Below are 27,690 nucleotides of genomic sequence, written 5' to 3' on the forward strand. Positions count from 1 at the left end.
GAGTCTGGGAAGTTGTAAAGAGTTTCTCTTGCAAACTTTGTTTAATTTTCAGAAATATGTTGATTATCACTCTTAATTTGTGGAATTTTCTTTTTACAGGTATTTGCACTAAAAGTAGGACTTTTGTTACTCTTTTATTTTAAAGATTGTCTAAGACAGTGGTCTCCAAACTTTTCAATGCTGCGCCCCCAAGTTGAAAAATAAAATATCATTGCCCCCCCCACAGAATTTTTCACAATTTTTAATACAGTTGGCAATGTTTAAATATGTCTAGACGTATTTAAACATTGTAGTTAAGTACAGTTGCCTTTTAAAAATGCAATAACATGTTTCTGCGTAAAGCAAAACACTGTTATCTGTGTAATGCTTATTTTGGCCAGAGCCTGACGACTTGAGGCCCCACTAGGGTGGCCCACCCCCCAGTTTAAAGACCCCTGGTCTAAAACAAAAGATCAGCTACATTAGTCCAGTCACAGTGAAAATAGTAAAAGTCTTTAATTTTCACCATTGTTGGCACAGCCAGCGCTGTGTATATGTAGACAAGTGTTTCAGGAAAATTGATAAAAGTATAAAAGAGTAAAAGAGTAACAAGTTGTTTTAGAGATGCTGGAAATGCTGCTCGCACTCTTTCGAGGTCTCTGTACCACTCATTCTGCAGTTACAGAGTCTTGGGAAGACTGTGAACATCCTTTCGAGCACCTTTAAAGCAACTTCTTACTTCTACTGATGAAGGACAATTATCCTAAAACATGTGTTTCGAGATCAACAGCAGTGGCTGTACCAACAATGGTGAAAACTAAATACTTATACTGAAGTAAGTGCTACCATGCACTGCATTTACCATAATGCATCTGAGCAAACTCAGTGCTGAATATGAGGCTGTGTGCTCCCTTCCCCATTTAAATGCAAATCCATTCATTAAAACACAAATCGGCCCCATTAGAGCGTCCTGTTTATTGGCGATATGTGTAGTATTAGCATATCAATTAATGGGCTACTGGTGATTAGGGCTTAAATCTGTTCTTTATTACCAAAATGAGTTCATTAAAAAAAAAAAAATGTTTAAAACCTTTACCTGGTGGGCAGAATACTTTGATATTTTTGAATTTTAAGTTATATTGCTACATTTAAAGAGGTTGGCGAGTTCTTTTCACAAAGTTTCATCAAGCAGATATGCCAGTTTGTTAGCAGAGTGGTAGAAAGGTACTTCCTCTAACACAATTCCCTACATTTACACAGAGAAAATAATTCCCTATTTATATACAAGACGCCTCATAACTTGTGAAATATACCCTGAAAAAGTAATGTATAGGTTCCTCTATGGAAAAATATTTCTGATGTGGTTTATAAAACAAAAATATAAGAAACATGACAAAACATGTCAAAATTGTTTTCTTTCTGTGATGGGGCATATTTTAATGTTATGTGCATACATTAGTGATGAGGTGTGTGCCTGTAGCTTTGAACAAAGGTAACCAAGTAAAAGCATGTATTTAAAAAATATATTGTTTTAGCCTTACAATTACTTTAAACTTCGGTGGGTGAGGAATATCTAGCCTTTGTAATTCCCGGTGTATGTTTCAGAAATGCTCTTTTTTTATCCTTAGAAAGCATGGGAAAGGCCACTTCCAGAATGGAACGCCAGGACAGCAGGACAGAAGAAACCAATGCAGAAGTGTCTGTGGTTGAGAAAAAAGAAGTCGTGCCGACCCCTGCGCCGACTGAGGCAACCACCACTACCAGCACCACCACTACCGCCTCAACCACCACCAGCAGCACAACAACAACCACTAGCCCGACAAGTGAACCCACTACGATCACAACGACCACAGAGAGCCCTCAAGTTACCATCCTCTCCATTAGTTATGGAGCGTCGCCTACTGATGTGCCTAGCGCTGCCAACCGAGGTATGTCTGCTGCATCAGCATTTGTTTTGAAATAAACTTGTACAAAAGTAGGATTGTGGTTTCAATATTTATTGACATTAACTAAATAAACATGACACCTATAACTGATTCCAAGCTGAAGAAATTGTAGCATAGGCAGTGCAAGTTAAGGTATTTTAGAAACCGATTCCAAGATTTGTTTCTTGTCTTGACAGTCACCATAATAGGCTCTTCCCGGTTAGAAAAATGTTTTCCTCACATCAGGAAAGATAACCTGGTTGTCTCGCCTCATTATTCCTCAAAATGATATTAGTAATCACCCTTTAAGAGTGTGGTCTCCACCACATCTTGCAATTAACCATTTTGACTTTACCTCCTGCCTCTCTTGGTGAACCTCAGGTAAAGCCATGGACCACTGGACATAGAGGGAAGGACATAGACATTTCACCTCCTACTTTTCCCTTTAACCTCCTTAGGGTCTACCTTAGGCCCTGCCATGATATCCTCGAACATTAAAAGCTGTTACACTTCAACTATGTCTTCCTTTAGAGGTTCTTGAAGGCTCTTCAACTTGCATAGTACCCTTCACATCAAAGGGTAGGACATGCCTCGCTCACATACTGCCTTCCCTTACCATGCTTGTAGACTCTGAGCACTAAGTTGGAAGCTATGGTCTCCTCGTCTCCTTCACCTCCCAGTGAGACCATGAACCATTTAATAATGAGGAATTGGACCTTGTATATTTACATCCTGCTTCCCCGAAGGTCTCTTGGTGGGCACATTTCATGGTGAGACGGTGACATCTTGCAAAGCTCAGGGTAGAACACTAATATCATACCTCCTGCCTCCAACAGTGGAATGTTTAGGCTGTTTTCATGGTTTTATTTAGTATGTTATATGTCACAGGGAGGGGTATAGTATAAACACCTCCTGTCAATCCTGGTACCCTTGTGTACCCCTTTGTAGCCCTTGATATGAAAGATTGGGGCATGCAGGCTTGAACATCTCCATTCTACAACTGCCTTAGAAAGCTCTTCCATGGTCAGACCATTTTGTCCTTGAAATTGTCCAATGCATAATGGTTTGTAGGCCATTGTGGTTGGGCACGTTACCTGTGACTGGTGATTGTTGCAGGTATTCCAATACCTTAGGAAGGTGTTTGGATTGGTAGTCCTCATTGTGTTGCAATTAATACTTAAAATATACTTATTAATAATAATATTTGAATAATAATAAAACTTTAAAAGACTAGTATTTGTTTCAGCCAGAGCAATTTAACCCCTATCAGCATTAATCTAAATTTGTCTAGTGGAGGGGCTTAACCTCTGACCATTCCTGCATTCCAAGAGAACCTTAAGAAAATAGTGATTATAGCTGTCTGATACAAATATGAGTTTCCATCATTGCACTTTTCTGCCTTCATGTTTTGTCTATCGTGCAAGCTGTTCATGCTTTTAAAGATGTGATGTAGCTGGGAGTTCTGTAAGACAGGAGTATATCATCAGAGTATAGACAACAAAGAAAGCAGTGCCTAACGTTATGGAGTTGGACATTTTTTGTATTTGGATGGTGTAACAGGTACCACAATCAAAGGGATAGCCGATAAAGAGTGAAGGTAGGAAGACCACCTCACCCTTTATCATTACGGACACTGTCACAAGTCCAGAATTAGTCACCCACAAATCATTGCTTCCAGGTGTAGTAGTCAAAGTGCTCCAAAGAGAGCAAAACCAGACTAAAGCTTCCAGGATGCATTAGATTAACACTCAAATGAGCAGACCTGGTGACTGTGTACATAATGACGTGGATGGTGATGGCCTAAGTAAAGGGAAGGGATTAGTGCATCACTTAAGCCCTACTTGAAAAAAAATAAGTAAAAAGGGTGTAACATATCCCAGAAAGACTCCCATAGATTGTATTTTATTTCAATTATGAATTCTAGACATGGAACATCACAAGTAATCCTGAACTGGCAGCCCGCCATTTTTCAACCCTGAATATCTCAATAAGTCCCTCCTTCCACTCACTGCTCCAATCTTGGGAACTCTACACATCCAACTAGATGCTCTGCTATTTGTTTTGTTTTTAGAATAAAAGTAAACTGAGAGGATTATGATGAGCAGTTAGCCAAGCCATGAATATATTACGAATTCAAAGAAAGTGGAATGACTTCTGTAAGAAATTGGATTATTATTTGGGATGGGTGACTGCCCACCTCGAGCAATAATCACAACTCTTGTCAGGGTAAGCCCTCCAAGTTACTAAATTACCCTTAGCTCAACGCCCTGGTAGCTATGGCACAGAGCAGACAGGCTTAACTTAGGGCAATGCGTAAAGTATTTATGCAGTATCAAAATAGTAATAAAGTCAAAACAACATGCAAAAAGACTCTGAACCCAAATTGGAATAATAAACTACAATCTAATAAACAAAATGACACAAAATGACAAAAATACAATAAGGAGAACCGAAGAAAAGATTTAAAAAACTTTTTAAAGTAGAAATAGCACCAAAAAGCACAATGCACCAATGATAGGCAATTTTTGTGCTAGTCAAAGACCAGGGCATGTTTTGAGGCTGACGGCAAAAGAGCGCTGGTTGAATACAGCATGTGAATTGGTCCGGCTGAAAAGTATGGAAGCCCAAGTTCCCACTTTAGGGGCATGGTGATATTAATTTCTTACCTGTCCCACTTTTATATACCATGCACTCTGCCTTGTGGGCCATACGCTCTACATAGGGGTGAGCTCCTAATATTTAAAAGTGAGGTCTTTACCTGTAAAAAAGGGTAATTTTGACAAATAGTACAGCAGGTTTAAACCTGCAGCAGTAAGGCTATACAGGATAGGCCTAAGGCCATGTTTGCAGTGCCACCATAGAGGATGGCACAATAGGTGCTCCAATCCATAAGTGGCATTTATCTTCCAGGCGCTGGGTGCTCTTTTTACACCATATACTAGGAACTTACAGGCCAGGCACATTAAATGTGCCACTAAGAATAAGTAAGTTTAACCATGTTTAAAGGGGGAGCGTAGGCACTTTACTCCTACTAAGCATGGGTAAAGTGCCAGGAGTTCTAAAGCCAGCAAAGGTAGCATAAAAAAAGGTGAAGAGTATTGGGTGACCAGACCTGATGTCTTACCAAAAGTATATGCATGGAACTTTATGACTTTTACTCCGTCAATGTTAGTTGAAGTTCCAGAAAAAGTGTGGATGATTTAAATTGTAAACTGCTAATTGTTCCCTCTTCCTTGGAAGGAAAGCAATCTGATGACTGAGGAGAGTGTTCCCATAAATGAATTGTACTTTTGTTTTTGTGTTTCTGCAGTTAGAGAGGTTGACTGTGAAGGAACCATCGCCTCTGTGGCCCATCCTGAGAGGCATCATAGCTATGGTCGTAACGAGGGAGCCTGGATGAAGGATCCAGTGGCCAAGGACGATCGAATCTATGTGACCAATTATTACTATGGAAACAACCTTGTGGAGTTCAGAAACCTGGATAACTTCAGGCAAGGTAAGATTTCATTGAATGGTGACCTGAAGTGTTAAGACAGATGTATTTATTGTCTAATTGATTCATAAAAGGATATACAGGGAGTGCAGAATTATTAGGCAAGTTGTATTTTTGAGGATTAATTTTATTATTGAACAACAACCATGTTCTCAATGAACCCAAAAAACTCATTAATATCAAAGCTGAATATTTTTGGAAGTAGTTTTTAGTTTGTTTTTAGTTTTAGCTATGTTAGGGGGATATCTGTGTGTGCAGGTGACTATTACTGTGCATAATTATTAGGCAACTTAACAAAAAACAAATATATACCCATTTCAATTATTTATTATTACCAGTGAAACCAATATAACATCTCAACATTCACAAATATACATTTCTGACATTCAAAAACAAAACAAAAACAAATCAGTGACCAATATAGCCACCTTTCTTTGCAAGGACACTCAAAAGCCTGCCATCCATGGATTCTGTCAGTGTTTTGATCTGTTCACCATCAACATTGCGTGCAGCAGCAACCACAGCCTCCCAGACACTGTTCAGAGAGGTGTTCTGTTTTCCCTCCTTGTAAATCTCACATTTGATGATGGACCACAGGTTCTCAATGGGGTTCAGATCAGGTGAACAAGGAGGCCATGTCATTAGATTTCCTTCTTTTATACCCTTTCTTGCCAGCCACGCTGTGGAGTACTTGGACGCGTGTGATGGAGCATTGTCCTGCATGAAAATCATGTTTTTCTTGAAGGATGCAGACTTCTTCCTGTACCACTGCTTGAAGAAGGTGTCTTCCAGGAACTGGCAGTAGGACTGGGAGTTGAGCTTGACTCCATCCTCAACCCGAAAAGGCCCCACAAGCTCATCTTTGATGATACCAGCCCAAACCAGTACTCCACCTCCACCTTGCTGGCGTCTGAGTCGGACTGGAGCTCTCTGCCCTTTACCAATCCAGCCATGGGCCCATCCATCTGGCCCATCAAGACTCACTCTCATTTCATCAGTCCATAAAACCTTAGAAAAATCAGTCTTGAGATATTTCTTGGCCCAGTCTTGACGTTTCAGCTTGTGTGTCTTGTTCAGTGGTGGTCGTCTTTCAGCCTTTCTTACCTTGGCCATGTCTCTGAGTATTGCACACCTTGTGCTTTTGGGCACTCCAGTGATGTTGCAGCTGTGAAATATGGCCAAACTGGTGGCAAGTGGCATCGTGGCAGCTGCACGCTTGACTTTTCTCAGTTCATGGGCAGTTATTTTGCGCCTTGGTTTTTCCACACGCTTCTTGCGACCCTGTTGACTATTTTGAATGAAACGCTTGATTGTTCGATGATCACGCTTCAGAAGCTTTGCAATTTTAAGAGTGCTGCATCCCTCTGCAAGATATCTCACTATTTTTGACTTTTCTGAGCCTGTCAAGTCCTTCTTTTGACCCATTTTGCCAAAGGAAAGGAAGTTGCCTAATAATTATGCACACCTGATATAGGGTGTTGATGTCATTAGACCACACCCCTTCTCATTACAGAGATGCACATCACCTAATATGCTTCATTGGTAGTAGGCTTTCGAGCCTATACAGCTTGGAGTAAGACAACATGCATAAAGAGGATGATGTGGTCAAAATACTAATTTGCCTAATAATTCTGCACTCCCTGTAGAGATGTTCTACCAAACTAGCAAGGCTTTTTCCAGTGACCTGCATAATATTGTGCCCAGAATATTGGCTATTTTATCAGTACATATATGGAAGGGTTAGTAGCTCCACTTCCAGTCACTTTGATGATATATGAATTGCACCCACCCTCCACACTCAGAGTACCTCCATCATCAAAGGAATAGTACTAAGACCCATGAAGCATCCTACAATTACCTCTTTTTTTGTAAAAATCCCAATGCAGACCCGGAAGTCATAGCAAATTGTAAACAAACTTTGAAACTCTTATATCCAAGTAAAGTCCTAGAAGTGGAATTATGACGATTGCTCCAGAAATATACTGTATAGGGTGCCACAACCTCATCAATATTACATGTCAAGATTTAGAGAGGCACAGAGAACTTGCGCAGTGGTGACCAGTGGTCGTGAAGACCTTCTCATTGTGCTGCATGAGGACAGCCGTGCACTTCTGATACTTCTTGATCTCGCAGCGACTTCATGATACTCCCGTGCATGAAATGCTAATTCAAACAATGGCGAGGGATGTCTGGAGTAGTTGTGGAGTGGACCCAATTGTTCCTTGATCTCCAGAGCAACCTAATTGAATGAGCTGAACCCGCAGACAGCAACGTCCTGTGTGCACCCTATGTTCAAACATCTAAATGGGCTTTTTGATCAGATTATCAAGCATTGCAACCCTAAGTGCGGATCCGTGCGGATGACCCTCAGGATAACATCTGCCTGGGTAATGGGTCAAAATCAGTAAGGGCCTGATTCTCAAAATGAACTTTTTAGTATGTTTTGCAGTACTAGAAAATGTACTACAAAATGTAAGTTTTGTCCATACTTATGTGTGGGGAGTTCTCCACCCTGACTGTGGAGTAGTATTGATTTTAATAGTAAATGTGGGAGGGACACAGGGGAGTGGATGAGAGAAGGGGTAGACTTGCTGCTAAAAGGGATCAGTCTAGACATGAGTAAAAGGGTTTTAGCGAGGATCAGAGAGGGGTTTCCGGAGGGGTAACACAACTCATACAAGAGGAAGCCAGTTCCTATACTCTGGTGGTCGAGACATGTAACTTACACTTTTGCACTATGTTTACAATTAGAGTTTATGAAAACCGAAAGTGGTACACATACTACAAAGTGTAATCTTACTCAAAAGTGTAACTTGTCTTTGTGAGTCATGCTGTAACAGTTTAGGTCCTGTGTGCTGGTCGAGGCCACGTAAAATCCTGGATAAAGGAGAGTTACTGCTGTCGCCTCTTCCTAAATGGCTCCAAAGCACGGAATTTGGCAGTGAGGTTGGGGAAATGCAATTTCAACACATCAAGCCTTTAACTTTGTGGTCTGCCCCAGTTCCACCTCAAAACATGAAAATCCTAGGCATCACATTTGACTCAGGCCTCACAATTAAGCCCCACTTCTCTTTGTTTAGACCATTTTCAACTTTCTATTTTCATTTCTGTCACTCTCACAAGCCGTCCACCAATTAGAACAAGCATTTGCAATGCAACGGGTCTCGCGTTTGCTCATGTTAGAGCTGATCGCGTTGTAAACTCCTAACCCGACTTTTCATCTATCGGCAAAAGTGCTTTTATGTACGTAACCGAAAAAGTGAAATTAACTGTGTAAAGCGCTCGACTTCTGCCAAGCGAAATCGCGCTAGGAAAATTGAGAAAAAGTAGTCCACGATCCGACAGAAAACAACGAGCCTCGCATGTTTTCTGTACTTGGTCGCTGCGTTCGAGAAGGGCTAACCACCGGAAAAGGCATGACGTGTGCATGCCTTCCACTAATGAAAGCAAGCAGATTTTACTAGGCAAGCCCACGAACCAATGAAACACACTGACGTGACGTCGACAGGGCTCCGAGCCCATTTCTAGTAACTAAAGCGTCTCGCTGCGATACGCATGCGCGAGCGCATGCAACGCAGGCTCGACCCTAAAAAAGGACAGTCTTGGAGATGGGGTTCTTGGGTTATTGTAAAGCAGCATGAGCAGGAGTCACAAAAAACTAATAAACAGATTACCGTAGGTCCAAATCAGTTGACCAGGATGAGTTTCCACCTACGCAAGCACTGGCAAAGCCATTAGGTCTGGCGTTGGCTGCTGACAATATGACTTTGACAATGCATATTTTGTTTGCTAATGTTTTTTGTAGAAAGGCATGCATTACATGAAAACAAGAGTCAAAATGCCAAAATATATATATTTTTCATGTAAAAGCACATATTAAACTAACAGTCCCTGGCACTAAAGGGAACTACTACTTGGGAGGATGTGCACATTGTGCAACAGTAGAATGCTGTCACTCACAGCCAGATAAGCCAGTGGCTGAAGAGGGCTAAGCCTATGCCCCTTGCTGAATACTGTGGGAGGAACCAAACTGTGAATGACACTACAGCAGGCCACTTGATAAAAAGGGCTGATTGAATGCTCCTGTAATTAAACTATGTATATATATTTTTTTAACTGTCTTAGCTAACACAATACCTAAAACAAGACAGAAGAAGTCGTCTAAAATGCATATGTGAACGGTGATAAGCAATATACAAATATTTTTAAAAGTTGTATAGAAAAAGTGTAGCAGTGAAAGAAATAGTACCTGAATCTCAACGCGAGCAGTGGACAGACACTCATGCAAATGAAACAATCTGTGCCTGGTTGATGCTCCGCACAAAGAAAAGGAGGTGACGTATGACATGCTGCAGCCAATTAGGAGCCAGCTAACAAGAGTGATAATGTGCCAACGAAAGGCATGCAATAAACGAGCTCCACGCCCTTTATAGTTCACAATATCCCTCCCAGCGGACAACGCCTGCACTGTCGGCAGGCGTGACCTACACAGGGCCACACAAGACCAGCCTTAAAGGCTACCAACTCAGGCCCGGTGGAGGCCAGAATCCATGATTATCACATGCTTGAGAAAATATATCACACCTTATACTTGAAATACCCACGGAGTGATAATTATTGGTCTCTATAGTTCTGTGCTGTTTGTGCAGATGGACTGGGTGTACTGATAGCAGTACAAAGTCTGCCAGCAACCAAGGGATTAACTTTAACTTAAAAGCTTCTTCAGCTGTAAATCATCGAACATTATGAGACCCATTCTCAGGCAATGAAGTCAGATATTTATGGCTTTGCAGACTTTAGTTGACATAGTTCCCTCTGTTGTACGTATAGGATATATATATCACGTCCTATTTATGAGCTTTACTGCTGAGTTCATGCTGATGGTCAAAATGAAAGTAGAGACAAATGAAAAGGGGCCGGTGTTCCAAAGGGAATTTAATAAAAGTGAAAATAGTATTTATTATTGAGAAATACTCTATAATCTTTTACAAAAAGCTTATGCGACAATGGATTCCACTTTTTTGCAGTTTTATATAGCGCGGACCAGACCCTAAGGTACTGGAGTGCTTTACATGAGCACCAGTTGCATTACACAAGGACACATTCATTTTTGGTCGGCACAGTGGATTAAGTGACTTGCCAAGGATCACAGGATTCTGAGCCGATGCTGAGACTCAAACCTGGTTCCCTAACTCCAAAGTTGGCAGCTCAGGCTATTGCCACATCCTATCCTCAATACTCTAATAAAATGAAAAATATACAGGGTAGATGTTAAAAAAACAGTTGTGATAAAACTACAGAAGAACAAGCCATGGGTCTCTCGTTTGCTCGAGTTAGAGCTATTAGCGTTGCAAATTCCTAACTGGACTTTTCTTGCCACATAAATTGAAAATGAAAAGTAAAACAGTTGACAAAAGCGAGCCGCATTCAAAGCATCATGGCTGCCATGAGCGTGAGCACAACAGAGAGACACAAAAGGAAAAAGAAGTTCGCTCACAGTCAAACGAATCGTCAAACGTTCAATTGTCCATGTAACCGGGTCGATGGCCAAAGCGCTAACATAACTGCCCCACGGAGGGACAAACGTAAAGTATTTACCAATGATAACAAAGGATATTTGAAAGGCAAGGGCATGAACGAGTGATAGTGATGGGAGTGGGTTGGATGTGGTTAAGAGCCCACAGATGGATAACAACACATCAGAGCGCTTGTGTGCTCCACCTAAAAAGCAAAATAAAAATCTATTTTTTGCCGCAAATGAGGAGGTCTCGAGTGAAGGGAAAAATCCTCTTTCAGAGGTTAGGGCGGTACCTGGTAGAGAACGAGCTGCCCCGCTGAGGTCCTGAAAACAGAAAATCTGCTGTGCTTAGCTCTAGAAATACGGGCAAGGTGCTGTATGGCAGGGGGGCTTCGCCTTCCTTCCTATATATTTGGGAATCTGTTTGCGGAGAGCTGCCAAGGACTTCTAGCAAATTTCAAGGACAATCTGTCACCCTGTTCTTACAGGTTAATTGGCACCATACAAACAAAACCCTAAAATGTACTCACTCACACTTCCTGCAGCCCATGGGGTGAGGACTACCCAAACTTTATATCAGCCGCCCCCCCACTGAATTTTCTAAAGGCCCGGTGCAGGCCAAATTAGATGTCTTGTCGTCAATCCAGAGCAGGTTTCTACCCTGTGCAAAGAGCAGGTGTCTCATCATATGTGTGGAGCTGGCTTCTTATCCTGTGTATAGAGCAGGTGTCTCATAATTACGGAGTTGGTTTATCATCCTGTGTATGCAGAACATTTCTACCCTGCATACAGTCGCGGCATGCGGCAAGCAGAAGGGGCAGGGCGGGGCGGCACGTCGGGGGGGAAGGATACAAATTATTATAATTTTTTTTTTTTAAAACACCTCCATCGCCGCCTCACCGCTCCATTTGCTCCTCTGCAGGCTCCAGGCACAGGCTCCCGGCCTGCCCTGCGGCCAATCTTGACGCTGCTCAAAGCAGCCCAGCCAGGCTCTCTCCAGCCCGGCAAGTTTGTTGACTGAGACGGCCGGCCAAACATACATGCGCTCTGAGCACTCCTCCTCAGTGCTCGTCACAGCCTAGTTTATTATCTTTTTTTGGTAAAAGGTTTCCAGCTGCCACTGCTGGCAGGGGGGCGACGCACCTCTGTCATAATGGAGGTGCTGCCCCTGCCTGTATACTGAGCAGGTGCCTCATCGTGTGTTTTGTACCCTCTGTACCAAGTAGGTGTCACATCCTGTGTTCAGAACAGGTTTCTCGCCCTTTGTACAGAGCAGGTTTCTAGCCTGTGTACAGAGTAGTTGTCTCATCCTATGTACACAACACACGTCTCACCTTCTGTACATAGTAGGTGTCTAATCCTGTGTACAGAGCAGGTTTCTCACCCTGTGTACCGAATAGGTGTGTCACCCTGTGTACAGAACAGGTTTCTACCCTGTGTACAGAGTAGGTGTCTCTGTCTGTGTAGACAACAGGCCTCTCACCCTGTGTACAGATTAGGGCCCATATTTATACTTTTTAGCGCCGCGTTTACATAATTTATGCAAAAGTGGCACAAACGTACAAAATGCAATTGTATTTTGTAAGTTTGCGTCGCTTTTGTGTTAAAAAGCGGCGCAAATGTAGCGCTAAAAAAGTATAAATATGGGCCTAGGTGTCTCACCCTGTGTACAGAGCTGGTATCCCATCCTGTGTACAGAGCATGCTTTTCATACTATGACCAAAGCAGGTTTCTACCCAGTGTGCAGAGCAGGTTTCCAACCTGTGTATCGAGCCGGATTCCACTCCAGGGGCAGCTTGTACCCTTTGAAAGTAGTGGGACCCCACCACTTCCCAAAAAAAACCAGCCCAAAATAAAATACCCCCTTCCAAATGCTCAAATAAAAACATAGCAATAACTACAAAATAAATACAACCACTACACCTACATGCATTACACACTTACATGCATGACACATTTGAAATAAAGTTTTAAAAACTGCACTTACCCACAGGCTGTACGTTCTCCTTGGTCTTCTTCTAATGTCTCTACTGTTCGACCGAGGAAGAGCTCCCCTAACCAATCGAGACACTTCTCTCATGCGGTTAACCAGCATGAGAGAAGCACCTGGATTGGACAGATGCTCCTTCTGGCTCTGGAGGCCTTTGCTTGGTCTCCACTCAGCCGTCTTAAGGCAGCTGAGTGGAGAGCTTCAAAGTGTGCATGTCACTTTGGCTGGCACAAAACAGCCGGCCAAAGTGACATGCGCACTTTGGACCAGCCATTCAGACCTGCTTCAGTCCTATGCTGCCAATCGGCAACAAAGGATACGCCCAGCATGTCTCGGGCTGGCGCTGCTGCAGTGAGCACTGCGCAGGTAAAAATAAAATGCCAATGAAATATTTTAATTGCCATTATATTTCTGCCCCTGCGGCTCGCGGTGAGTGATGCTCCCCCGCCCTTGAGAAGAAACCACTGCTGTTCCACCCTCTGTATGTAAGGTTTCTCAAGATATTTATAGTACAATGCATGCATGTTTTTCAGGGCCTAGAACAGAGTTCTCACTCACCCTGTCTATAAAGTGTCCCAATCTCGCATTTATCGCTCTGGGTTCAGAACAGGTTTCTCACAGAGCTGGTGAATGATCCCATGTACGAAACAGAATTCTCACCCTGTTTATGAAGCAGATTTCTCACCCCAAGTATACCCTGTACATGAAACAGTATTCTCACTAGGCCTGGGTGGAGTTTGCGGAGTTCTGGTATGCGTAGCTCTGCAAACTGCCAAAAAACCCTGCCACGCTACGTGAGTTCCCTGAACGGCGGACGGCGGTACGTCACGCTGCTTGGGCTGATTTTTAGAGCTGGGAGTTTGTCCTGTGCTGTAAAATCAGCACAAATGGCACAACATGCAGGGCAGGAGGGTGCTGCTTCTTTCTGCCGCTCGAGTTCATCTTCTACTCAAGCAGTAGCTTCCTCAACACAAGCAGCAGGTTTCTCAGTGCGAGCGGTAGCGACCTGCAGCGATCGCATGTGTTGAGAAATGTCACCGGGAGGTGGTCTAGCGTGTGATTTTTCTCAGTCGCCAACCTAACATTGGCGAGCACCATGAGAAGAAAAACTCTGCTCCGGAACTCTGCTTTTCAGAACTCCGCACTCTGTACAAAGAATGAGGTAGGCAAAACCCTGTGAACTCGCCGGCAGAGCGGTATTCATCGCCTACCCCTAGTTCGCCTTGTGGACAGAGCAGGTGTCTCTTCAAGTGCAGACCAGGTTTCTCTCCCTGTGTACGAAGCAGGTTTCATACTCTTTGTACAGAGTTGGTGTCATATCTTGTGTAAGGCACAAGTTTCTACCTTGTGTACAGAGCAGGTGCCTTGGTTTCTCACATTGTATATGGAGCCGCTTTCTACCCTATGCACAAATCAGGTGTCTCATCAGGTGTACAGAACAAGTATCCAGTGTACAGAACAAGTATCCTGTGTACAGAACAAGTATCCCATCCAGTGCAAGGAGCACGTTTCGGAGCAGGTTTCTCACCCTGTGCATATAGCAGATTTCTCACGCTTTGTATGGAGCAGGTTAGTCATCCTGTGCTCAGAGCAGGTTTGTCACCCTGTGTACAGGGCAGGTTTCTCAGGCAGGTTTCCCAAGGTCTATTTAGCACAGAACTGATACGTCCCTCTGGGTCTCCACGTTGTGTACAGAGCAGGCTTCTCCCACCGTACAGAACAGGCTTCTCCCACCGTACAGAGCAGGCTTCTCACCCTGTGTAGAGAGCAGGCCTTTCAAGCTATGTACAGAGCAGGTTTCTCACTGTACAGAGCAGGTTTCTCACATTGTGTAGAGAGCAGGTTTGTCACACTATGTACAGAGCAGGGTTTTCGCAATGGGCACAGAGCAGGTTTCTCACACTGTGTACAGAGAAGGTTTATCACAGTGTGTACAGTGCATGTTTCTCACACTGCATACACAGTAGGTTTCTTACACTGTGTACAAAGCAGGTTTTGCACACTGTGTACAGAGCAGGCTTCTCACACTGTGTACAGAGCAAGCTTCTCACACTGTGTACAGAGCAGGCTTCTCACACTGTGTACAGAGCAGGTTTCTCACACTGTGTACAAAGCAGCCTTCTTACACTGTGTACAGAGCAGGTTTCTCACTGTGTACAGAGCATTCTTCTCACTGTGTACAGAGCAGGCTTCTCACACTGTGTACAGAGCAGGCTTCTCACACTGTGTACAGAGCAGGTTTCTCACACTGTGTACAGAGCAGCCTTCTTACACTGTGTACAGAGCAGGTTTCTCACTGTGTACAGAGCAGCCTTCTCACACTGTGCACAGAGCAGGCTTCTCACACTGTGTACAGAGCAGCCTTCTTACACTGTGTACAGAGCAGGTTTCTCACTGTGTACAGAGCAGTCTTCTCACACTGTGTACAGGCCAGGAGGCATATTTACAACGCCCTTGCGGCACAATAACGCCGCTGGAGTGTCACTTTTCTGATGCTCCAGGGGCTCAGTGTGCTCGTACATATTTACAATTCCACATAAAGCCACCTTGTGTGGCTTTTCATGGCCTAGCAAATATGGACCCCTTTCAAGCATAAGTCTGCGTGAAAGGAGCATTCCATGAATGTTGCTGTGGGTGTTCCCACGCAACACCCATGGAATCTGACGCATTCCCATATTTGCAACACCCATAGAATCTGACGCATTCCCACCTTTACAGGGTTTCATAAACCAGGGAATGCGTCAGATTCCTACGCCGCCCCGGGAGTGGCATAATAGTGGCACGAGGACAAATACCTTTATTTCTCCTCATTTTTTGCTCTTTCTAGCTGTGCTGCATTTTGCTGCACACATAGATGGAGGAAACACCATTAAGGAATTTTTATGTGCAGGAAGGTGTCCCTTCCTGCACATAAACAATCATCCCTGCAACGCAGGCACCCTTGCACCATGGGACGCATCCGTGCACTTTCCTAATGGCACAGTGCGGCACAACAAGCTGGCTTGTAGCGCCACCCTGCATAATTTTCCTGTAAATATGGGCCCAGGTTTCTCACACTGTGTACAGAGCAGGCTTCTTACACTGTGTTCAGAGCAGGTTGTGCACACTGTGTACTGAGTAGGTTTCTCACATTGTGTAGAGAGCAGGTTTGTCATACTATGTACAGAGCAGGTTTCTCACCCTGTGCACAGAGCAGGTTTCTCACACTATGGACGGAGCAGGTTTATCACAGTGTGCACAGAGCAGGTTTACCACACTGTGTAGAAAATAGGTTTCTCACCCTGTGTACGGCGCAGATTTATCCCACTGTGTAGAGAGCAGGTTTCTCACCCTGTGCACAAAGCAGGATTATCACACTGTGTAGAGAGCAGGAATATCACACTAAGTACAGAGCAGGTTTGTCACACTATATACAGAGCAGGATTATCACACTGTGTACGGAGCAGGTTTCTCACCCTGTGCACAGAGCAGGTTTATCACACTGAGCACAGTTTCTCACCCTGTGTACAGAGCAGATTTCTCCCACTGTGTTCAGAGCAGGTTTGTTGTACTGTGTACAGAGCAGGCTTCTCACACTGTGTACAGTGCACGTTTCTCACCCTATGTACAGAGCAGGCTTCTCACACTGTGAACAGAGCAGGATTATAACCCTGTACAGAGCAGGTTTATGACACTGTGCGTACAGCAAGTTTCTCACACTGTGTACAGTGCAGGTTTCTCACACTATGTACAGTGCAGGTTTATCACACTGTGCACAGTGTAGGTTTACCGCACTATGTACAGTGCAGGTTTATCACACTGTGTGCGGTGCAGGTTTCTCCCCCTGTGTACAGTGCAGGTTTCTCACACTGTGTACAGTGCAGGTTTATCACACTGTGTACAGTGCAGGTTTCTCACACTGTGTACAGTGCAGGTTTCTCACACTGTACAGTGCAGGTTTATCACACTATGTACAGTGCAGGTTTCTCACACTGTGTACAGTGCAGGTTTATCACACTGTGTACAGTGCAGGTTTCTCACACTGTGTACAGTGCAGGTTTATCACACTGTACAGTGCAGGTTTCTCACACTGTGTACAGTGCAGGTTTATCACACTATGTACAGTGCAGGTTTATCACACTGTGTACAGTGCAGGTTTATCACACTGTACAGTGCAGGTTTATCACACTGTGTACAGTGCAGGTTTACCACACTGTGTACAGTGCAGGTTTATCACACTGTGTACAGTGCAGGTTTACCACACTGTGTCCAGTGCAGGTTTATCACACTGTGTACAGTGCAGGTTTCTCACCCTGTGTACAGAGCAGGATTATCACACTATGTACAGTGCAGGTTTCTCACACTGTGTAAAGTGCAGGTTTCTCACCCTATGTACAGTGCAGGTTTCTCACACTGTGTACAGTGCAGGTTTCTCACACTGTGTACAGTGCAGGTTTCTCACACTGTACAGTGCAGGTTTATCACACTGTGTACAGTGCAGGTTTACCACACTATGTACAGTGCAGGATTCTCACACTGTGTACAGTGCAGGTTTATCACACTGTGTACAGTGCAGGTTTCTCTCATTGTGTACAGTGCAGGTTTATCACACTGTAGAGTGCAGGTTTCTCACACTGTGTACAGTGCAGGTTTACCACACTGTGTCCAGTGCAGGTTTATCACACTGTGTGCAGTGCAGGTTTCTCACCCTGTGTACAGAGCAGGATTATAACACTATGTACAGTGCAGGTTTCTCACACTGTGTAAAGGGCAGGTTTCTCACCCTATGAACAGTGCAGGTTTCTCACACTGTGTACAGTGCAGGTTTATCACACTGTACAGTGCAGGTTTCTCACACTGTGTACAGTGCAGGTTTACCACACTATGTACAGTGCAGGTTTCTCACACTGTGTACAGTGCAGGTTTATCACACTGTGTACAGTGCAGGTTTATCACACTGTGTACAGTGCAGGTTTCTCACACTGTACAGTGCAGGTTTATCACACTGTGTACAGTGCAGGTTTACCACACTGTGTACAGTGCATGTTTCTCACCCTGTGTACAGAGCAGGATTATCACACTATGTACAGTGCAGGTTTCTCACACTGTGTAAAGTGCAGGTTTCCCACCTTATGTACAGTGCAGGTTTCTCACCCTATGTACAGTGCAGGTCTATTGCACTGTACAGTGCAGGTTTCTCACACTGTGTACAGTGCAGGTTTACCACACTATGTACAGTGCAGGTTTCTCACACTGTGTACAGTGCAGGTTTATCACACTGTGTACAGTGCAGGTTTATCACACTGTGTACAGTGCAGGTTTCTCACACTGTACAGTGCAGGTTTATCACACTATGTACAGTGCAGGTTTCTCACACTGTGTAAAGTGCAGGTTTCTCACCCTATGTACAGTGCAGGTTTCTCACACTGTGTACAGTGCAGGTTTCTCACACTGTGTACAGTGCAGGTTTCTCACACTGTACAGTGCAGGTTTATCACACTGTGTACAGTGCAGGTTTACCACACTATGTACAGTGCAGGATTCTCACACTGTGTACAGTGCAGGTTTATCACACTGTGTACAGTGCAGGTTTCTCTCATTGTGTACAGTGCAGGTTTATCACACTGTAGAGTGCAGGTTTCTCACACTGTGTACAGTGCAGGTTTACCACACTGTGTCCAGTGCAGGTTTATCACACTGTGTGCAGTGCAGGTTTCTCACCCTGTGTACAGAGCAGGATTATCACACTATGTACAGTGCAGGTTTCTCACACTGTGTAAAGGGCAGGTTTCTCACCCTATGAACAGTGCAGGTTTCTCACACTGTGTACAGTGCAGGTTTATCACACTGTACAGTGCAGGTTTCTCACACTGTGTACAGTGCAGGTTTACCACACTATGTACAGTGCAGGTTTCTCACACTGTGTACAGTGCAGGTTTATCACACTGTGTACAGTGCAGGTTTCTCACACTGTACAGTGCAGGTTTATCACACTGTGTACAGTGCAGGTTTACCACACTGTGTACAGTGCATGTTTCTCACCCTGTGTACAGAGCAGGATTATCACACTATGTACAGTGCAGGTTTCTCACACTGTGTAAAGTGCAGGTTTCCCACCTTATGTACAGTGCAGGTTTCTCACCCTATGTACAGTGCAGGTCTATTGCACTGTACAGTGCAGGTTTATCACACTGTGTACAGAGCAGGTTTAACACACTGTGTACAGTGCAGGTTTCTCACACTATGTACAGTGCAGGTTTATCACACTGTACAGTGCAGGTTTCTCACACTATGTACAGTGCAGGTTTATCACACTGTACAGTGTAGGTTTATCACACTGTGTACAGTGCAGGTTTCTCACACTGTGTACAGTGCAGGTTTCTCACACTGTACAGTGCAGGTTTATCACACTGTGTACAGTGCAGGTTTACCACACTGTGTACAGTGCATGTATCTCACCCTGTGTACAGAGCAGGATTATCACACTATGTACAGTGCAGGTTTCTCACACTGTGTAAAGTGCAGGTTTCCCACCTTATGTACAGTGCAGGTTTCTCACACTGTGTACAGTACATGTTTCTCACCCTATGTACAGTGCAGGTCTATCACACTGTACAGTGCAGGTTTATCACACTGTACAGTGCAGGTTTATCACACTGTGCACAGAGCAGGCTTCTCACACTGTGTACAGAGCAGCCTTCTTACACTGTGTACAGAGCAGGTTTCTCACTGTGTACAGAGCAGTCTTCTCACACTGTGTACAGGCCAGGAGGCATATTTACAACGCCCTTGCGGCACAATAACGCCGCTGGAGTGTCACTTTTCTGATGCTCCAGGGGCTCAGTGTGCTCGTACATATTTACAATTCCACATAAAGCCACCTTGTGTGGCTTTTCATGGCCTAGCAAATATGGACCCCTTTCAAGCATAAGTCTGCGTGAAAGGAGCATTCCATGAATGTTGCTGTGGGTGTTCCCACGCAACACCCATGGAATCTGACGCATTCCCATATTTGCAACACCCATAGAATCTGACGCATTCCCACCTTTACAGGGTTTCATAAACCAGGGAATGCGTCAGATTCCTACGCCGCCCCGGGAGTGGCATAATAGTGGCACGAGGACAAATACCTTTATTTCTCCTCATTTTTTGCTCTTTCTAGCTGTGCTGCATTTTGCTGCACACATAGATGGAGGAAACACCATTAAGGAATTTTTATGTGCAGGAAGGTGTCCCTTCCTGCACATAAACAATCATCCCTGCAACGCAGGCACCCTTGCACCATGGGACGCATCCGTGCACTTTCCTAATGGCACAGTGCGGCACAACAAGCTGGCTTGTAGCGCCACCCTGCATAATTTTCCTGTAAATATGGGCCCAGGTTTCTCACACTGTGTACAGAGCAGGCTTCTTACACTGTGTTCAGAGCAGGTTGTGCACACTGTGTACTGAGTAGGTTTCTCACATTGTGTAGAGAGCAGGTTTGTCATACTATGTACAGAGCAGGTTTCTCACCCTGTGCACAGAGCAGGTTTCTCACACTATGGACGGAGCAGGTTTATCACAGTGTGCACAGAGCAGGTTTACCACACTGTGTAGAAAATAGGTTTCTCACCCTGTGTACGGCGCAGATTTATCCCACTGTGTAGAGAGCAGGTTTCTCACCCTGTGCACAAAGCAGGATTATCACACTGTGTAGAGAGCAGGAATATCACACTAAGTACAGAGCAGGTTTGTCACACTATATACAGAGCAGGATTATCACACTGTGTACGGAGCAGGTTTCTCACCCTGTGCACAGAGCAGGTTTATCACACTGAGCACAGTTTCTCACCCTGTGTACAGAGCAGATTTCTCCCACTGTGTTCAGAGCAGGTTTGTTGTACTGTGTACAGAGCAGGCTTCTCACACTGTGTACAGTGCACGTTTCTCACCCTATGTACAGAGCAGGCTTCTCACACTGTGAACAGAGCAGGATTATAACCCTGTACAGAGCAGGTTTATGACACTGTGCGTACAGCAAGTTTCTCACACTGTGTACAGTGCAGGTTTCTCACACTATGTACAGTGCAGGTTTATCACACTGTGCACAGTGTAGGTTTACCGCACTATGTACAGTGCAGGTTTATCACACTGTGTGCGGTGCAGGTTTCTCCCCCTGTGTACAGTGCAGGTTTCTCACACTGTGTACAGTGCAGGTTTATCACACTGTGTACAGTGCAGGTTTCTCACACTGTGTACAGTGCAGGTTTATCACACTGTACAGTGCAGGTTTCTCACACTGTGTACAGTGCAGGTTTATCACACTGTGTACAGTGCAGGTTTATCACACTGTGTACAGTGCAGGTTTATCACACTGTACAGTGCAGGTTTATCACACTGTGTACAGTGCAGGTTTACCACACTGTGTACAGTGCAGGTTTATCACACTGTGTACAGTGCAGGTTTACCACACTGTGTCCAGTGCAGGTTTATCACACTGTGTACAGTGCAGGTTTCTCACCCTGTGTACAGAGCAGGATTATCACACTATGTACAGTGCAGGTTTCTCACACTGTGTAAAGTGCAGGTTTCTCACCCTATGTACAGTGCAGGTTTCTCACACTGTGTACAGTGCAGGTTTCTCACACTGTACAGTGCAGGTTTATCACACTGTGTACAGTGCAGGTTTACCACACTATGTACAGTGCAGGATTCTCACACTGTGTACAGTGCAGGTTTATCACACTGTGTACAGTGCAGGTTTCTCTCATTGTGTACAGTGCAGGTTTATCACACTGTAGAGTGCAGGTTTCTCACACTGTGTACAGTGCAGGTTTACCACACTGTGTCCAGTGCAGGTTTATCACACTGTGTGCAGTGCAGGTTTCTCACCCTGTGTACAGAGCAGGATTATCACACTATGTACAGTGCAGGTTTCTCACACTGTGTAAAGGGCAGGTTTCTCACCCTATGAACAGTGCAGGTTTCTCACACTGTGTACAGTGCAGGTTTATCACACTGTACAGTGCAGGTTTCTCACACTGTGTACAGTGCAGGTTTACCACACTATGTACAGTGCAGGTTTCTCACACTGTGTACAGTGCAGGTTTATCACACTGTGTACAGTGCAGGTTTATCACACTGTGTACAGTGCAGGTTTCTCACACTGTACAGTGCAGGTTTATCACACTGTGTACAGTGCAGGTTTACCACACTGTGTACAGTGCATGTTTCTCACCCTGTGTACAGAGCAGGATTATCACACTATGTACAGTGCAGGTTTCTCACACTGTGTAAAGTGCAGGTTTCCCACCTTATGTACAGTGCAGGTTTCTCACCCTATGTACAGTGCAGGTCTATTGCACTGTACAGTGCAGGTTTCTCACACTGTGTACAGTGCAGCTTTACCACACTATGTACAGTGCAGGTTTCTCACACTGTGTACAGTGCAGGTTTATCACACTGTGTACAGTGCAGGTTTATCACACTGTGTACAGTGCAGGTTTCTCACACTGTACAGTGCAGGTTTATCACACTATGTACAGTGCAGGTTTCTCACACTGTGTAAAGTGCAGGTTTCTCACACTGTGTACAGTGCAGGTTTCTCACACTGTGTACAGTGCAGGTTTCTCACACTGTGTACAGTGCAGGTTTCTCACACTGTACAGTGCAGGTTTATCACACTGTGTACAGTGCAGGTTTCTCACACTGTGTACAGTGCAGGTTTATCACACTGTACAGTGCAGGTTTCTCACACTGTGTACAGTGCAGGTTTATCACACTGTGTACAGTGCAGGTTTATCACACTGTGTACAGTGCAGGTTTATCACACTGTACAGTGCAGGTTTATCACACTGTGTACAGTGCAGGTTTACCACACTGTGTACAGTGCAGGTTTATCACACTGTGTACAGTGCAGGTTTACCACACTGTGTCCAGTGCAGGTTTATCACACTGTGTACAGTGCAGGTTTCTCACCCTGTGTACAGAGCAGGATTATCACACTATGTACAGTGCAGGTTTCTCACACTGTGTAAAGTGCAGGTTTCTCACCCTATGTACAGTGCAGGTTTCTCACACTGTGTACAGTGCAGGTTTCTCACACTGTACAGTGCAGGTTTATCACACTGTGTACAGTGCAGGTTTACCACACTATGTACAGTGCAGGATTCTCACACTGTGTACAGTGCAGGTTTATCACACTGTGTACAGTGCAGGTTTCTCTCATTGTGTACAGTGCAGGTTTATCACACTGTAGAGTGCAGGTTTCTCACACTGTGTACAGTGCAGGTTTACCACACTGTGTCCAGTGCAGGTTTATCACACTGTGTGCAGTGCAGGTTTCTCACCCTGTGTACAGAGCAGGATTATCACACTATGTACAGTGCAGGTTTCTCACACTGTGTAAAGGGCAGGTTTCTCACCCTATGAACAGTGCAGGTTTCTCACACTGTGTACAGTGCAGGTTTATCACACTGTACAGTGCAGGTTTCTCACACTGTGTACAGTGCAGGTTTACCACACTATGTACAGTGCAGGTTTCTCACACTGTGTACAGTGCAGGTTTATCACACTGTGTACAGTGCAGGTTTATCACACTGTGTACAGTGCAGGTTTCTCACACTGTACAGTGCAGGTTTATCACACTGTGTACAGTGCAGGTTTACCACACTGTGTACAGTGCATGTTTCTCACCCTGTGTACAGAGCAGGATTATCACACTATGTACAGTGCAGGTTTCTCACACTGTGTAAAGTGCAGGTTTCCCACCTTATGTACAGTGCAGGTTTCTCACCCTATGTACAGTGCAGGTCTATTGCACTGTACAGTGCAGGTTTCTCACACTGTGTACAGTGCAGGTTTACCACACTATGTACAGTGCAGGTTTCTCACACTGTGTACAGTGCAGGTTTATCACACTGTGTACAGTGCAGGTTTATCACACTGTGTACAGTGCAGGTTTCTCACACTGTACAGTGCAGGTTTATCACACTATGTACAGTGCAGGTTTCTCACACTGTGTAAAGTGCAGGTTTCTCACACTGTGTACAGTGCAGGTTTCTCACACTGTGTACAGTGCAGGTTTCTCACACTGTGTACAGTGCAGGTTTCTCACACTGTACAGTGCAGGTTTATCACACTGTGTACAGTGCAGGTTTACCACACTATGTACAGTGCAGGATTCTCACACTGTGTACAGTGCAGGTTTATCACACTGTGTACAGTGCAGGTTTCTCTCATTGTGTACAGTGCAGGTTTATCACACTGTAGAGTGCAGGTTTCTCACACTGTGTACAGTGCAGGTTTACCACACTGTGTCCAGTGCAGGTTTATCACACTGTGTGCAGTGCAGGTTTCTCACCCTGTGTACAGAGCAGGATTATCACACTATGTACAGTGCAGGTTTCTCACACTGTGTAAAGGGCAGGTTTCTCACCCTATGAACAGTGCAGGTTTCTCACACTGTGTACAGTGCAGGTTTATCACACTGTACAGTGCAGGTTTCTCACACTGTGTACAGTGCAGGTTTACCACACTATGTACAGTGCAGGTTTCTCACACTGTGTACAGTGCAGGTTTATCACACTGTGTACAGTGCAGGTTTATCACACTGTGTACAGTGCAGGTTTCTCACACTGTACAGTGCAGGTTTATCACACTGTGTACAGTGCAGGTTTACCACTCTGTGTACAGTGCATGTTTCTCACCCTGTGTACAGAGCAGGATTATCACACTATGTACAGTGCAGGTTTCTCACACTGTGTAAAGTGCAGGTTTCCCACCTTATGTACAGTGCAGGTTTCTCACCCTATGTACAGTGCAGGTCTATTGCACTGTACAGTGCAGGTTTATCACACTGTGTACAGAGCAGGTTTAACACACTGTGTACAGTGCAGGTTTCTCACACTATGTACAGTGCAGGTTTATCACACTGTACAGTGCAGGTTTCTCACACTATGTACAGTGCAGGTTTATCACACTGTACAGTGTAGGTTTATCACACTGTGTACAGTGCAGGTTTCTCACACTGTGTACAGTGCAGGTTTCTCACACTGTACAGTGCAGGTTTATCACACTGTGTACAGTGCAGGTTTACCACACTGTGTACAGTGCATGTATCTCACCCTGTGTACAGAGCAGGATTATCACACTATGTACAGTGCAGGTTTCTCACACTGTGTAAAGTGCAGGTTTCCCACCTTATGTACAGTGCAGGTTTCTCACACTGTGTACAGTACATGTTTCTCACCCTATGTACAGTGCAGGTCTATCACACTGTACAGTGCAGGTTTATCACACTGTACAGTGCAGGTTTATCACACTGTGTACAGAGCAGGTTTATCACACTGTGTACAGTGCAGGTTCCTCACACTATGTACAGTGCAGGTTTATCACACTGTACAGTGCAGGTTTCTCACACTGTGTACAGTGCAGGTTTCTCACACTGTGTACAGTGCAGGTTTCTCACACTGTACAGAGCAGGTTTATCACACTGTACAGAGCAGGTATATCACACTGTGTGCGGTGCAGGTTTATCACACTGTACAGTGCAGGTTTCTCACACTATGTACAGTGCAGGTTTATCACACTGTGTACAGTGCAGGTTTCTCACACTGTACAGAGCAGGTTTATCACACTGTACAGTGCAGGTTTCTCACACTATGTATAGCGCAGGTTTATCACACTGTACAGTGCAGGTTTCTCACACTGTGTACATTGCAGGTTTCTCACACTGTGTACAGTGCAGGTTTCTCACACTGTACAGGGCAGGTTTATCACACTGTACAGAGCAGGTTTATCACACTGTACAGTGCAGGTTTATCACACTGTACAGTGCAGGTTTATCACACTATGTACAGTGCAGGTTTATCACACTGCACAGTGCAGGTTTCTCACACTGTGTACAGTGCAGGTTTCTCACACTGTGTACAGTGCAGGTTTCTCTCATTGTGTACAGTGCAGGTTTATCACACTGTAGAGTGCAGGTTTCTCACACTGTGTACAGTGCAGGTTTACCACACTGTGTCCAGTGCAGGTTTATCACACTGTGTGCAGTGCAGGTTTCTCACCCTGTGTACAGAGCAGGATTATCACACTATGTACAGTGCAGGTTTCTCACACTGTGTAAATTGCAGGTTTCTCACCCTATGTACAGTGCAGGTTTCTCACACTGTGTACAGTGCAGGTTTATCACACTGTACAGGGCAGGTTTCTCACACTGTGTACAGTGCAGGTTTACCACACTGTGTACAGTGCAGGTTTCTCACACTGTGTACAGTGCAGGTTTCTCACACTGTACAGTGCAGGTTTATCACACTGTGTACAGTGCAGGTTTACCACACTGTGTACAGTGCATGTTTCTCACCCTGTGTACAGAGCAGGATTATCACACTATGTACAGTGCAGGTTTCTCACACTGTGTAAAGTGCAGGTTTCCCACCTTATGTACAGTGCAGGTTTCTCACACTGTGTACAGTACAGGTTTCTCACCCTATGTACAGTGCAGGTCTATCACACTGTACAGTGCAGGTTTATCACACTGTGTACAGAGCAGGTTTATCACACTGTGTACAATGCAGGTTTCTCACACTATGTACAGTGCAGGTTTATCATACTGTACCGTGCAGGTTTCTCACACTATGTACAGTGCAGGTTTATCACACTGTACAGTGCAGGTTTCTCACACTGTGTACAGTGCAGGTTTCTCACACTGTACAGAGCAGGTTTATCACACTGTACAGAGCAGGTATATCACACTGTGTGCGGTGCAGGTTTATCACACTGTGTGCGGTGCAGGTTTCTCACATTATGTACAGTGCAGGTTTATCACACTGTGTACAGTGCAGGTTTCTCACACTGTACAGAGCAGGTTTATCACACTGTACAGTGCAGGTTTATCACACTGTACAGTGCAGGTTTCTCACACTGTGTACATTGCAGGTTTCTCACACTGTGTACAGTGCAAGTTTCTCACACTGTACAGGGCAGGTTTATCACACTGTACAGAGCAGGTTTATCACACTGTACAGTGCAGGTTTATCACACTGTACAGTGCAGGTTTATCACACTATGTACAGTGCAGGTTTATCACACTGCACAGTGCAGGTTTCTCACACTGTGTACAGTGCAGGTTTCTCACACTGTGTACAGTGCAGGTTTCTCACACTGTACAGAACAGGTTTATCACACTGTACAGTGCAGGTTTCTCACACTGTCTACAGAGCAGATCATTTGCTCTGAGCTATAAGCAAGCTTCCCACACTGCGTTTGGATATTTTGTATAACATAAACAACCGGAGAAGTTTGGGGTAGCCCGACCTGCAGTGAGAGGAGCTCGGGGCACACGGACAGTGTGGGCCTCTGTGGCACAGCAGGGGTGGTGGAATATAGACTGACAGAAGCTTGGGGCACATGGGTGGCGGGTGCGAGGAGCTGGGGACACATGAGAAGTGTGTGAGGGGCTGGCACATATGGTCAGGAGCTTGTCACACATTGGCCGCACCAAGGCTTATTGGTATATGCTTGGTCTCTGCCTGTAATGCACAGATGAGCTAAAACTGATGGATTGGAATGCAGAACAAAGTGATTAGCAGCAGCTGAGATTCGTTCAGTGTTTTCATCTATAACTATATATGTTGTCCATGCAGGAGGTTGGACACATCATTTGATGCTCAGTGTGGTCCTTCGAGGTCTCTAGTTCTACATATAATGTCCAGATTCTTCGTATGGCGCTGGTTGTAGGCCTTGTTCCAGCAGTAGCAGACAAGGAAACTAAAACACCAGTAGATTAAATGATTTGACCAGAATCACACAACGTAGTTGA

The 27,690-nt window shown here is 44.7% G+C and overlaps 1 protein-coding gene across 1 annotated transcript in view; it reads left to right on the top strand.

Moving 5' to 3' along the window:
• OLFML2A (olfactomedin like 2A) overlaps nt 1-27,690 on the top strand; it is a 196,268-nt gene that overhangs the window by 162,798 nt on the left and 5,780 nt on the right. The window contains exons 6-7 of the mRNA XM_069241730.1: nt 1,608-1,907; nt 5,215-5,400. Of these exons, the coding sequence (XP_069097831.1) occupies nt 1,608-1,907; nt 5,215-5,400 (486 nt within the window). The remainder of the gene's footprint in view (nt 1-1,607; nt 1,908-5,214; nt 5,401-27,690) is intronic.

The sequence above is a fragment of the Pleurodeles waltl genome, chromosome 6 (genome assembly GCF_031143425.1).
Source record: "Pleurodeles waltl isolate 20211129_DDA chromosome 6, aPleWal1.hap1.20221129, whole genome shotgun sequence".
NCBI classification, from domain to species: Eukaryota; Metazoa; Chordata; class Amphibia; order Caudata; family Salamandridae; genus Pleurodeles; species Pleurodeles waltl.